The 12388-nt window shown below is 41.4% G+C and overlaps 2 protein-coding genes across 6 annotated transcripts in view; both read right to left on the minus strand.

Annotated features, from left to right (window-relative positions):
* Positions 1–3050, minus strand: part of rftn1a (raftlin, lipid raft linker 1a) — a 23328-nt gene extending 20278 nt beyond the window's left edge. The window contains exon 1 of the mRNA XM_034892316.1: positions 2644–3050. The gene's annotated coding sequence lies outside the window, so the exon portion shown is untranslated. The remainder of the gene's footprint in view (positions 1–2643) is intronic.
* A 1941-nt stretch (positions 3051–4991) lies between these two features.
* On the minus strand, positions 4992–12161 carry dazl (deleted in azoospermia-like). Of its 5 annotated transcripts, none has more exons than XM_034892327.1 (10): positions 11895–12161; positions 10943–11065; positions 9330–9421; positions 8491–8542; positions 8333–8399; positions 8075–8214; positions 7447–7527; positions 7126–7176; positions 6667–6737; positions 4992–5918 (listed from the first exon to the last, which is right to left on the minus strand). In XM_034892327.1, the coding sequence occupies exons 1-9, from the start codon at positions 11895–11897 to the stop codon at positions 6693–6695; spliced, it is 654 nt and encodes a 217-aa protein (XP_034748218.1). In that variant the 5' UTR covers positions 11898–12161; the 3' UTR covers positions 4992–5918; positions 6667–6692. The 5 variants fall into 5 exon arrangements, with proteins under 5 accessions (XP_034748218.1, XP_034748217.1, XP_034748219.1 ...); XM_034892326.1 differs by having other exon boundaries at positions 4992–5938; XM_034892328.1 differs by having other exon boundaries at positions 4992–5938; positions 10943–11056; positions 11895–12060.
* Between the last annotated feature and the right edge of the window lie 227 nt (positions 12162–12388).

Below are 12388 nucleotides of genomic sequence, written 5' to 3' on the forward strand. Positions count from 1 at the left end.
GGGGGGGGGTGTGTGTCTGCTTTCCAATAGCATGCATTCATCCGCTGCATAGGGAGAGCTACAGACGGCCAAAGGCTTGGGAATATGAACAGTAAGTATAGAAGGACCTATCAGGAGGGCTCTCCAATAGGTAAAATTCACATTTATTCATGCTGGACACTTTATATTGTCTTAGCCATTCTTTTTAAAACTACAGTGACTATTATAAAATATATCTTTAAACCCACTGATTACACTCAACTACTGTGCTGACTATCGACAGGTAGCCACAGCTGTAATGATAAGACATAAATAAGCAAAAATTACCTCTAAATGACCTCAAACACATACTTGGTGTTTCAGTACCGTAATTTCTTGTTATTTATCAGCTGCTATGTACTCAGATATGTCTGCAGTACGCCATTAAAAAGCCAACATACAGCTTGATTTAACGGTCTAGCTCTAACAATTTAATATTGGCACCTGCCAGCCAATCAGTATTTTCCATGGTCACAGTATAAGTGTGATAACGCACTTTGAAACATCCCAATAATTATGGGCTTAGCAGAGAAAATGGCACTCTGCTCTTCCATATGTATATCCTCAAACCGCTGTCTCCTATCGGTCATGTTCTTAGCAAATCTGCATTAGCATAAATAGCAGGAGCCAATGCAAAATGTTGCATTTGTGGAGGTTAGAGTAATTAGGTGTATATAAGCACTTGCTTGTCTGATGTTCTCAAACAAAAAAAACTAAACCAAATGGTTGCAGTAGCCTATTCATAGCCAGACTTTAACCATTGTACTTGCCAAACAGATGGCATTTCACTTCGATACGAACATGTTGTCTTAAACGTTGAGGAGCGGCCAGAGATTCTAGATATTTTGCTATTTTAGGGTCTTGAATGAGCTGTTATCCAAAGGCCCAGAATGTCTGGCACCATTGGTGACTACAACTACAACACTGCAGGCCACCAGAGGACGAGGGTTAGGTTTTGTTCAGCTGCATCTAATATACAGTAGTTGCTGGTTGTGTTCGTTTTTTTTCACCTGATGCCCTAAACTGATTCAAAGCAAGCATCAACAAATTCATCAGCGAATACATCAGTAGCTTCCAGTCTCCTTTATTATAGGACTTTATGGGCCTGTTCAGAAGCCATAATTCCTACTGCTTGTGAGTTTGCAGTGTATGCAATGTATGCAATGAATGTTCAGCCCATCAGCAGTTTGACTCTGAATTATTATTTTTTATAGCTGTGTGATATTTGACCAAAAAAAACAACATGTAGGCATGGCAATGAAAACGGTAGCATTATTATTAATACATGATTCTTGTATTATATTGGATGTGTTTCATTCAATTTCAAAATTAGAGGTGACAGACTGAGTCCTGGGGAGTGGGCTTCCCTCCCACTGGGTTGGATCTCGACATCCTTGACGGGGGGGGGCAACAGAACAGAAAGAATGAGGGATACAGACAGAGCAGACTGAGAGCATGTCAAGTTGCCTGGAGGGAGGTGTGATTTCCTCAAGCAACAAAAGTAGTCACCTCAAACAGCGTTTTAATGAGGCTGCATGGCGAGGAGAAAAAACTAATTATGACATTGATGTATTGGTGTGTCACGCAGTTAGTGGCACAGCCTGTTTTGCTCTTAAAAAGCATCTTATTAACAAAGGACAGCTCTGGACTAAACCCCGAGGTAGACTCTTACACGGTTTTAGTCTGAAGAGTGAGAATACCTGATGACTTATAGAATATGGCCCGTATAATAAACTGGATGTTACTCACCACTAGTGACTGCTTTCTCAAGTGCTTCCAAATAGATTCCTAAGCTATATGGTGAGCAACCAAACATATCCATGTAACTAATTGATGGCCCTTGCATTTTGTGGGTGCAGCCTAGCTTGAAATTACATGTTTCTGGTTTTCCTTTTTTGGTGCGTTCAACCTTAACCTCACACAAACACACACACACAGACATACATACACACATAGACACACACACTCACAACACGTGGGTACCTGGTGCTGCCCGTTAACGCCGGTAGTTTAGTGAAAGGGAAATGATACATGACAGGTCGCTTACGCACCGAATATTTCTTGTTCTGACGCGCAGCGCTCTCTCTCTCTCTCTCTCACACACACACACATACACACACACACACTCCATCCCCCTCTTCCATCTGCGCTCGACACATTTACTCCGTCACGCATATCTTGAGTTCACTTCAACCTGTGACAGTGAGCAGAGGGCTTATTCATTTTCGTTCCGCCACGGATAACAAATGGTACACAGCATCACACAAATCAAGCGACTGGCTGGATGTCTAAACCGAGACGATTTCTCTCTGTCACAAGTGTTTTATTGTGAAAGGTTTACAAAGACTTCTCAATGACTCCTGCCCTTTATTTTAGTAGGGCCTTTCCGCCTCTAGCTGCGTGTTAACTCCTAAAAGTTTTCTTTTCAAAGCTATGAAAGATCATATTCCACAGTAAGAAAATTCAAAATGATTTAAGAGTCAACAAGAGTGTTTTTGGAAATATGCAATTTAGTTCCGGTCACTCATATTGCCAATTATCATAAATGCGTCAACACAAATCCTAAATAAATGTGGAAATTCTCTTTCTAGAGGAAATAAATGAACAGGCAAGATTTACACTCACCAATCACGTCGTTCCCAATCTGCGCAAAGTGGACGCTGGACTGAAAGCTTCCTCACACTTGAGTCCGTCGATGTGCGTCCCTCTTCTCTTTAACGTCGTTGTGCCTGTCCCCGTCACGGCTGCTGGAATGAGGCACACATCAGGTCAGATGTGCTGCGATCCAATGGAAACCAAACAGGAGTCCTCCATTTGAAACTAAAGCTGAGTGCTGCTGAATCTCACGGGCGGCTCAGGAGCTCTCAGTCCGCCTCTCTGTCACCAGCGTGTGTGAGGAGCGAGAGCGAGCGCTTTCCAAACATCTCTCCTCCCTGTTGTTACTCACTAGCTGCTCTCAAGGTTGGATACTCTGAAGCAATTTGGGAAACAGTAGGCCTAGGAATCCTAATGGGGACCTGAATTAATAAAACTACCTCGTGATGGCATATTACATAGAAAAGTGAGGGGGGAATGCAATAAAGTACCATAGAGATAAGCTTCTGAGATTTTTGCACCAATCATATCCAGCACCAATAGTGAAAGTGTTAAGTTTGTGTTTCAGTGTTAAGTCACATGTGGGTCTCCCGTCAAGGTTATCAAGGTGTTTTTTTTTTTTTTAAAAGGTCTCCTTTAGAAAATCCATATTTCATAAGATCCAGACTTATCCATAATTCAGAAACGTCTGACTGGGGTGTAGGTGGGTGGGGCTGATGGGTGGTCACGGACAGGACAAGGCACCCTGGGGAGCCAAGTCACATCACTAGACTGTGACAAAAACAAAACGCTCTGTGACCGAGAAATGATGGTCTTGTTGCCAGGGAAGACAGGGAATCCAACCCTGACTGGAAAGCGGCAGCCAGCGACAGGCTCATGGATGCTGGGAGTGGCAGAGGTGGAAACATGGCAGTCTGAAAGCTCCATGCTTTAGCATCAGCAGCGAGATTTTAAATAAACATCCCAGAAAATAAACAAACACAGTAGAACAATGATGCAAAGAAACCTTGGAGCTCCATAAGAATCAACTTTTATTTTTTTCAAACCGTGCTAAACATGAGCACTAAAAATGAACCAAACGTAACGGTGCAGTGTCCAGGCTCTATCAATACAACCAGGCGTCTGCACACCGGACCCCTGAGGTCAACGCCCAATACAACACAACTACGCAGAACTGGGTCAAGTGAAAGAAAATGTGATCCTACACATCAATTACCAAATGTGCATCTCCAACCATACAAAACTGCTTTTAGTGTACATAGTTAACAGAAAAAAAAACAAATTAAGTGCACTTACTGAAAGTAATATACAGTACTGTGCTGAAGTCTTAGGCGGAGGTGAAAAAAAGCTTTAAACTAAAAATGCTTTCAACATTTTTTGTTATCATTTACAAAACGCAAAGTGAGCAAACAAAAGAAAAATCTATATCACATCAATGTTTGGTGTTACTACCCTTTGCGTTAAAACCAGCATCAATTCATACAGGTACACTTGCGAAAGGTCGGGCAACGTTGGGGATCGGAGACGTAGCGGTCGCCAAGAACACTTGAAAAAACACCACAGGAAAACACATCAAGCTAATTTCCCTCCAAATCAGATGTCCAGTAGTGACATCAGCTCAGAACCGGCAGAAACCAGTGGTACCCAGGCACACCCTTCTACTGTCTAAGTTGGAGAGTTGCAGCCAAAAAATCATACCTCAGACATGGAAACGAGGCCAAGCAACTCAACTATGCACAGAAACATAGCCTGAGGTATGGCTTTTTGGCTGCAACTCTACCATGAAGACCCCTTCTGGCCAGACTTCTCCTGACAGCAGAGGGGTGTGCCTGGGTCCCACTGGTTTCTGACAGTTCTGAGCTGATGTCACTACTGGACATCTTCCCATATGAAGGGAAATGAGCTTGATGTGTAAGTTTCCTTGGCCGACCACTCCGTCCACGATCCCCAACCTTGCCCGACTTTTCGCAAGTGTATCCTTGTGAATTGATGCTGCTTTGAAGACAAAGGGTCGTAACACCAAACATCGATGTGATTTAGATTTTCCTTTTGTTCGCTCACTTCGCATTTTGTAAATTGTTAAAATAAACAATCATTTTAATTTTTTAAAGCATTCTTAGTTTACTTTTTTTTCACACCTGCCTAAGACTTCGGCACAGTCCTGAAAAGAAGCATTGTCCACTCATACAATGACCGTTAAATACTTTGTGCAAAATCACCTGCGACTAGATTAAAACCCAGAGAAAAAAAAACAACAACCGGTATAAAGTGAAATATGTACAGCGAATGTTATTTTCCCTAAAGAAACAGAGCACTTTACTTTAAATCATGTCCTTCATTTTCAGTGTGGATTAAAAACTGCTTTCCACTTTTCCTTTTTTCCAAATAGAAGTTGATTGGCGAGTACTGGGGAAGAGAAATGATGCCGTGATTGTCCTTGTGTAAAACCGTTTGAGAAAAACCAGTCACAGGATGGGACGGTTTACAGACGTGACACACAGATGATCAGTGTGTGGAATTCAACTTCAAAAAAAATTGGGTCTTTCACCAAGACAAGAAATCAGTGATACTGATGAGGTGCTACAATGTGACAAAATTGCTGTTCATTTCCTGCCTCAATCGACACCCAATTAAATAGAATGGAGCAGAAAATAAATGTGAGTGCTTGAAATTAATGGAATGACCAAGTGTTCCTTACACAAGTTAATACAATTTCTTAATCAGAGGGGCATTAAACCTGAACTGGAGTTGAAGTATCGTTCTACTCCAATGTTGAAACAACCAGATTGCTGTCAAGACATTGTTACAATATATATATATATAAACATACCTTTTATATGTACAGAGAGCCCTTGCGGAGGCTAAAAAAATTAAACCCAACCAAACAAACATTTAAAATAATTCCAAAAATAAATTAAACATAAAATATAAATAGGCACAAAAGGTGAGCTTAAAAGTCTTTTCCAATTTTTCTTTGGGATTACTAACAAAGGTATACAAACAAGAATAAGGAATGTGAGCCCGTATATCAGCTGGTACGGTGAGGGGTGCTCTGCTCTTCTGTCCCGGTGATCCGTGTGGGTTAAAAGCGGTTTGACCACACAGTAGTCCCTACCTGTCGTGGTCAATGTGATTGTGATCAAATTACAGAAAAAGTGGAGTGCTCCTGCAGTCTGGTGTTAAAATGGGTCTCAAAAAGTGAGAGGGGGGGAGCGAGGAGGGCGTTCAGGAAACAGTGAGAGACGTTGGGTTGCTTCCAGCCGTTCTGGAACATCAAGATGTCATCCCGTCCGCATTTTGACTCACTGTAGCCACTGTAGGACAAGGGAGCAGAAGACAAAAATACATAGATAAATAAAAGACTCATCAAGCTAACAACAGTTCACGCCTTCAATTAAACACCCAATATGGATTAGTCCTTTCAAAAGCCAGTCAGATAAATAATGTTAACAATATTTGTGTAACTGTGGTAAAGAATTAAGCTTGTGCAATCCTTTCTTTTTCATATCGACCAAACGTAGTTACACAAGATCACCAGTCTGACGGGCAGGCTACATTGAACACTACACTTCCATTATAATCAGTGAAACCGGCTCGGTTGACCTGCACCCAGTTTAGCTGCCGTGCAGCGGTAAACGGACTGGCTCATTTCCAGCTGACGGCGTTCTGCTTGCCGGTAGCATCTTGAGTCAGTAGCTCAACCCAGTTAATTTCACCATCTTGTCATTGCAGCGGCTAATTATCCGCTTTACATTTAAAGCTACCCTAGTTTGCTTAAGCTCTCTTTCAGTGACTTTCTCGCTAATCCCACAGTTGTTCACGCACTTAAGTTCCGCAAAGTGATTGTGAAGCAGCTAAAAAGGGACAGGCAACCATGTACAATGAATGGCAAACTGTATGCAGGTCCTTATTCCAACAAAATACAACACCTTAACGTATTTGCACTGAACAACCTCTTCCTTCTGGAGAAAAGGTGTGCATGCTTGCAGACGATAGGCCCTAATTGGCACATTGCTATCACTTGTATGAAAGCAATTTGAAGTAACGATTTACCTGGCAAGGGGCTCGGTAGCTGTGGACTACAGCACAGTCATCATAGTCTGGACTCCGCAGTCCACAAAGTTCTGGAAACAGACATCAACATAACAAACATATATTTGTGAGAACAATCTCACAGAAATGCTTTAAAGACAAAAACAGCTGCCACAAAAAAAGGCACCCCACAAAAAAAAATTACAAGTAAAAAAAAATCAAGTTCGGATGCTGCACAGTCCATTCTTCAGGATGTGAACAATGACCAGACACCACCATCTAGTGGCATGCATGAACATTGCAGTTTGAGGACAATTTGTTGCAAAAAAAAAAAAAAAAGTATGTATTAATCAAGTGGATTTTGAAAGTCTCCCATTAATGTTTTCATCGCACAAAGTTCTCAAATGTGATATGTGTTGCAATGAAACTACTACCACTCATACTGACATCTACATTGATTCTCACTAAATGTAGAGTCACCTGATTGACAGGCCGTGTCCTCTGGTCCGCCATCCAGTGAGGTGGAGTGTACTGCGTGTAGGGGGAGAGGGGTCAGCGGTGAGACAGGGCAACAGACAAACCCAGGCTTGTCTCTGAAGGAGATGGGGATGTGGAGTGTGGTGTAGGCTGGGACAAGTGGATCCAAGCCAGGCTAAACCCTTCATCTCATATGCAGGAGCATATGTGCAGTGCCTATTAGACCCTGCATGGGATGCTGTTGACTAATTAATGTAACTAAGTGTGTGTGTTTTCGTGAGTATAGAAAATAGTGGGTCAGATAACGTGTGTGTGTGTGTGTACCTGGTAGGCGTAGGCGTTCTGTGCGTAGTTCATTGGCATCTGTGGGATCATTACCCCTCCGAAGTTGGAGTAAGAGTACGGCTGCAGAGAGAGCCAAGATAAGCACTTTAAACCACAGCGCAGAGATGTACATTTATATAGCAAACTGCTCGGCTGATGTTAAAATATATATTTAATATCGTGAAACAGACTGAAAGGCTACAGCAATAAGTCACTGTTTATCATGCTAGTGTCCTTGGAAAGATTGCACCACAACTGCTAATGGTTTTGTTGGTATTGTCTGAATAATTCACCAACTTGGATAATATTAGCAATGACCTTAAATCATGCCAGAACCAACTTTATTTGCTTAACTGGACTCTTCTAGTAAACTGAGAAGTAAATTGGCAGATAAGTCTCTGCCGTGCACCTCTATTCTTGGTTGTGATAATAAGCCAATTTCCCCTCAATGAAAATAAGGTTGATTTTATTTTACAGTGCGAAACTGAAAGAACAGAAAAGTGTTATGTAACAGCATTACTAAACCCACACGGTGGATTTCTTTGGCATGGCAACCTCTTTTTTCATATTCTTAAATCTGCCTGCCTACTGAAAGGAGATGGATAGCTTGGCTATGTGCGTGTGTTACCTGATTGTAGGGGTTGCCTCCGTTGAGGATGGGTGAAGGTGGTGCCATAGCCCCTCCCATGGGTGAGCAGCAGGCACAGTAGAAGTACTGAGTGGGGTTCATCCAGGGAGCAGGGCCAAACAGACGGGATGGCATGGACCCTAGATGAAGGAAAAAAAAGATAGTATGAAATGTTTTAGAAGCCAGACCTTGTATTTGTATCTTCATTGCCAATCAAACAGCCAACCAAGTTCTTGGGAAGTGTATCGGAATACATACGAGAGCTCCTTTCTTTCATGATGGCAGGGCCCAGCTTGAGTTTCCGGCCCTTAAAACTGATCTGTTGCTATGGCAAAATATAAATAAGAGGAAATATTACTCTCAGTTGCAGATGGAAAAATTAAAAATGACAGTTCCACAGAGAAACATCCACTCACCTCAACGATTGACTGAATGTTGACTTCTTCATTGAAGTACACAAACCCATACCTAGGAACAAACAAAAACATATACTCAATATCTAATTCAAAATATGAAGAAAAAAAAAAGAGTTATCAAACCAAGTTATTAATTTAGCTACTGACTATCCATTAAACTGAAATGTAAATGAACAATCCCCCAGTTTACAGCCCCACACTGTTGCAAGTTCACTGACAAATACAGCCAACACTCTCTAACGAGGAAAATGAGTGAATCAGAACAATTTCTGTATTCATGCTTTACGAACGTCTCACTGGAGGTCACGAGTGCAGTAGAATACACAGACTTCTGTGAAGCACACCAGTTCAATATGTTGTGTTGGAGCTAGTGTCAAACAAGTCAAACGTGACTAAAGACATTCGGAGTTTCAAATCTCACTGGTGCTTCGGAAAGCGTTTCCTTCAGGTGGACTGTTTTGCTGCTAAACTATGGTACTATTCTAAATAGAACAACCGAGAACTATGGCTATGTACGCAGCACTTCTGTTCAAAATAATTAAAAATGTAATGACGACACACAGGCTTGTTGAACTTGTATCGCACCATAGACCGTCAATATATCTACAGTCTATGTATTGCAAACATAAAATCAGTTGGTGAAGTTCTTTGGGATCATCTTGAAGGGCAGCTATACATTCTGTAAGCCACCAGGTGTCACTATATGCTGTTGAAGAAAGTCCCACAGCTAAAACAAGGCTTCATTTACACACCGTTAAAGAGTCAAACTGAAATCAAGGCACTCTGTATAGTAAAAATGTAGCCCCTACATCTGAGGGTCCCCAAACAGCAAAACTCACCCTTTGCAGATCCCTCCACGGTACGTGATAATTTTTACTTCCTTCACTGGACCATATCTTGCAAAGAAGTCCCGCATTTCATTTTCATCCACCTGAAGGTGGAAATGAATTACAAAGTGAAAAACTGTATTTTAGTTGCTATACTTTACCACCTTCACTCCATTGTGTCCTGTAGAAGAAAAGAAAAACAATGCACTTGTTCAAAACAGTGGGGTTTCAACCTTTGTCGTACAGCAGACCCAGTTGGTGTTTAATTTAATCTGTTCGAGTTGAACAATTTCAGGGCAGATATGATTGTACTGCCAGCTCTTAACATGCAACTGACAGCATCAATCTACTGCGTTAAAGTAGCGACAAACTCAAACTTGATATGGCATGGACATTTTAGTTGTTTTTTTTTACAGCAGAATAAAATGTTGGTATGCAGTAGGAGCATGCATGTGGGCTGCCTCTCATGGCCTTTTTTGATGGAGCCTCTGTGGTGCTGTCCCTCTGTGAAGGCCGTCTCAAAGGTTATTTCTGCCCCCCCCCCCCAGGATTGATGAGCGTGCACGATGAGCTATGGGCAAGAAAGGGTGCACGAGTGCAGGCTTCCCGTGCAGCTGAAGGAGTTGCTAACTCCACCCATAAAGATCATGGATGTCTTAAGAGAAGACACAGCTGACAAATTCATGTGACGCTTCAGAGGAAACAACGTCTTGTCCCTCTAGAACACATTTGCTTGTTACCTCTCTCTCGTGCCTCCGCAGTGGGAGGGTATGGAACGCTAAAATGGCCACATTATACCACTTTCCTAGCCCGTCTTGAACGGTCAGAACGCCTTTTTTATGTTGTCTAATGGCAATACGCCGTAAAAAGCGCAGTGAAATGCTCAGTTAACGCCATTTTTTACAGGGATCAGTACGCGTGTCATAACACCTACCTTATTTACTTAATATGTAGCAACAATACAGTGATCTCAATCAAAACTAGCCCATTTATTTTGCAAGATGCAAGTAAGTGGTTTTAATTTTTGGAGGTTAGTACACTTATTGTACCAAGAGCGAGTTAAACTACTATATACTACTACTATAGTAGCTACAATATCAGTTGTCGTTAGGTAACTGTGAATGCAGCAAACGTTTCCCATATGATAACCAATTCAATGAAAACCCAGTACAGCTTACATGCCTACAATTTCAGTTTACCGATGGCCGTAGCCTACTAATAGAAAAAAACGATAGTAGAAAAAGAAAAAGTTCTCCCAAATCCATCAAGCTTTGCTCATACTTGGGCTGGGTTGAATTCCTGTGGTCTGTTCTTGTTCTTTACTGATTGGGTGAAAACAGTCCAAAACTATTGGCTTTGGAAAAGACAGGGTAGAGCTCATTATCATTTAACAGTACGCCTCCTCTGACGCGTTATGATAGCGTACTGATCCCCATAAAAAACGGCGTTACATGAGGATTCCACGCGTTTTGCCATCAGACGACGTAAAAAACTGCGTTCTGACTGTTCAAAACGGGCAAAGAAAGTGGCGTAATGTGACCAATCTGGCGTTCCTTAAAAGGGACTACGACGCGAGGCAAGTAGAGGACTCGGAAATTAGCTATGAGATGCACCGCTGGTCTTACCTTCATGTCAATTCCACCAACAAAAAGGGCGTTGGGAGTCAGTTTGCCCTCAGGTAGAATGTAGCCATTTGACAGTTTATGGGAAGGGGAAGTCTGGTTGCTGCTCCTGGGCTTGTGGTTATCCTTTCAATAAAGCAACATTTGAATTATTGAGCTGCATGATAGGATAATACCAAAACACTTGTACATTCTCAGGGACAACAGTCCAAATACTTACGGCCAAGTCCTACACAATGCACCTACACGATCATGACACAGAATGACTTGTGCATGTTTAGAACTTTAATTAACTTAAGCTTTTTAGCGCTGCTTACACATGATAACTGTTGACTTGATGTAAGGTAAGAATAACTATTAAAGTTGGGTCGGACATCAAAGCTAAGGTTGGTTTAAGCCAAATTAAATTGTAATTTCAGCAGTAACCTCAGCAACAAATGCAATAACATGAAATTGTGTTTTGTTTTATTACTATTCTGTGGTTTAATGTTAAGTTAAAGGACCAAAAATTCCCGGTAATGACAGCAATATGATCGTACTAGTTAGCTAGCTAACTTAGTTTGCATTGTTGTGCTAAATGTTAACTGGTCACAGTTAAATTTAGCGTTACTTCAACAAGCAACCTTGATCTGTCCTACATGGATGGCACTGACAAAAAGTCGATGGTGATCGATTAAGTTATCTAATGCTAGTTGTTGCTAGCATGCTGCTTAACTATACTTAGCTAGCCCCAGCTAATGTTAGCTACCAGCTGCTAGTGCGCCTTTTTCGGTTCTCAAGGCGAAGGTCGTTAATTATCTTATGTTAGCTAACACTGACGTTAGCACAGCAGATAGTTAGCTAGCTAGCATGCTGGTTAATAAGTCAACAATGCATATTAATGAAAAACAGCGATTGTATGGTTAGAATTCCATCTTTGTACTCTTGTGCACGTACAATTGTCGCTGAAACTTACCATATCTAAAATAATTAAAACTAAGAAGTTAGCCAGACGGACTCGAGAGCATGCAGCGGCGCTTCTTCTGCCCAACAACAGCCACCTCACAATCAGCTAGCAAGTCGAAACCACGCCTAGTCCACATGACTAATCTAGCTAACATCCTATCAAAAGTACATAATTATAGGTTATACAAAGATCAAGTTTAAATAGTTAGCTCTAAGAGGTTATATCGAAAGCCGACACACTCTGACCATAATATCTTTAGTTACATAATTGAATGCAAATGTTGTAAAAGCTGTAATAAAAGTAATTGTCCTGCACATGCATAAATAATTCCCACAGGACTCCTTCACAACTGAATACACTTTTTCGTTTCGGGGACATTTTATAGTTTATATTTGCAAGTTTAAATGTGGTGTGATTTCATGATGTATTCAATCATATTTTTTTTAAATCTTTTTTGGCCAGATGGTTGAGCTCAAATCTCATCCGTCACCCATTTACCGGTA

Source organism: Etheostoma cragini, chromosome 14 (genome assembly GCF_013103735.1).
Source record: "Etheostoma cragini isolate CJK2018 chromosome 14, CSU_Ecrag_1.0, whole genome shotgun sequence".
NCBI classification, from domain to species: domain Eukaryota; kingdom Metazoa; phylum Chordata; class Actinopteri; order Perciformes; family Percidae; genus Etheostoma; species Etheostoma cragini.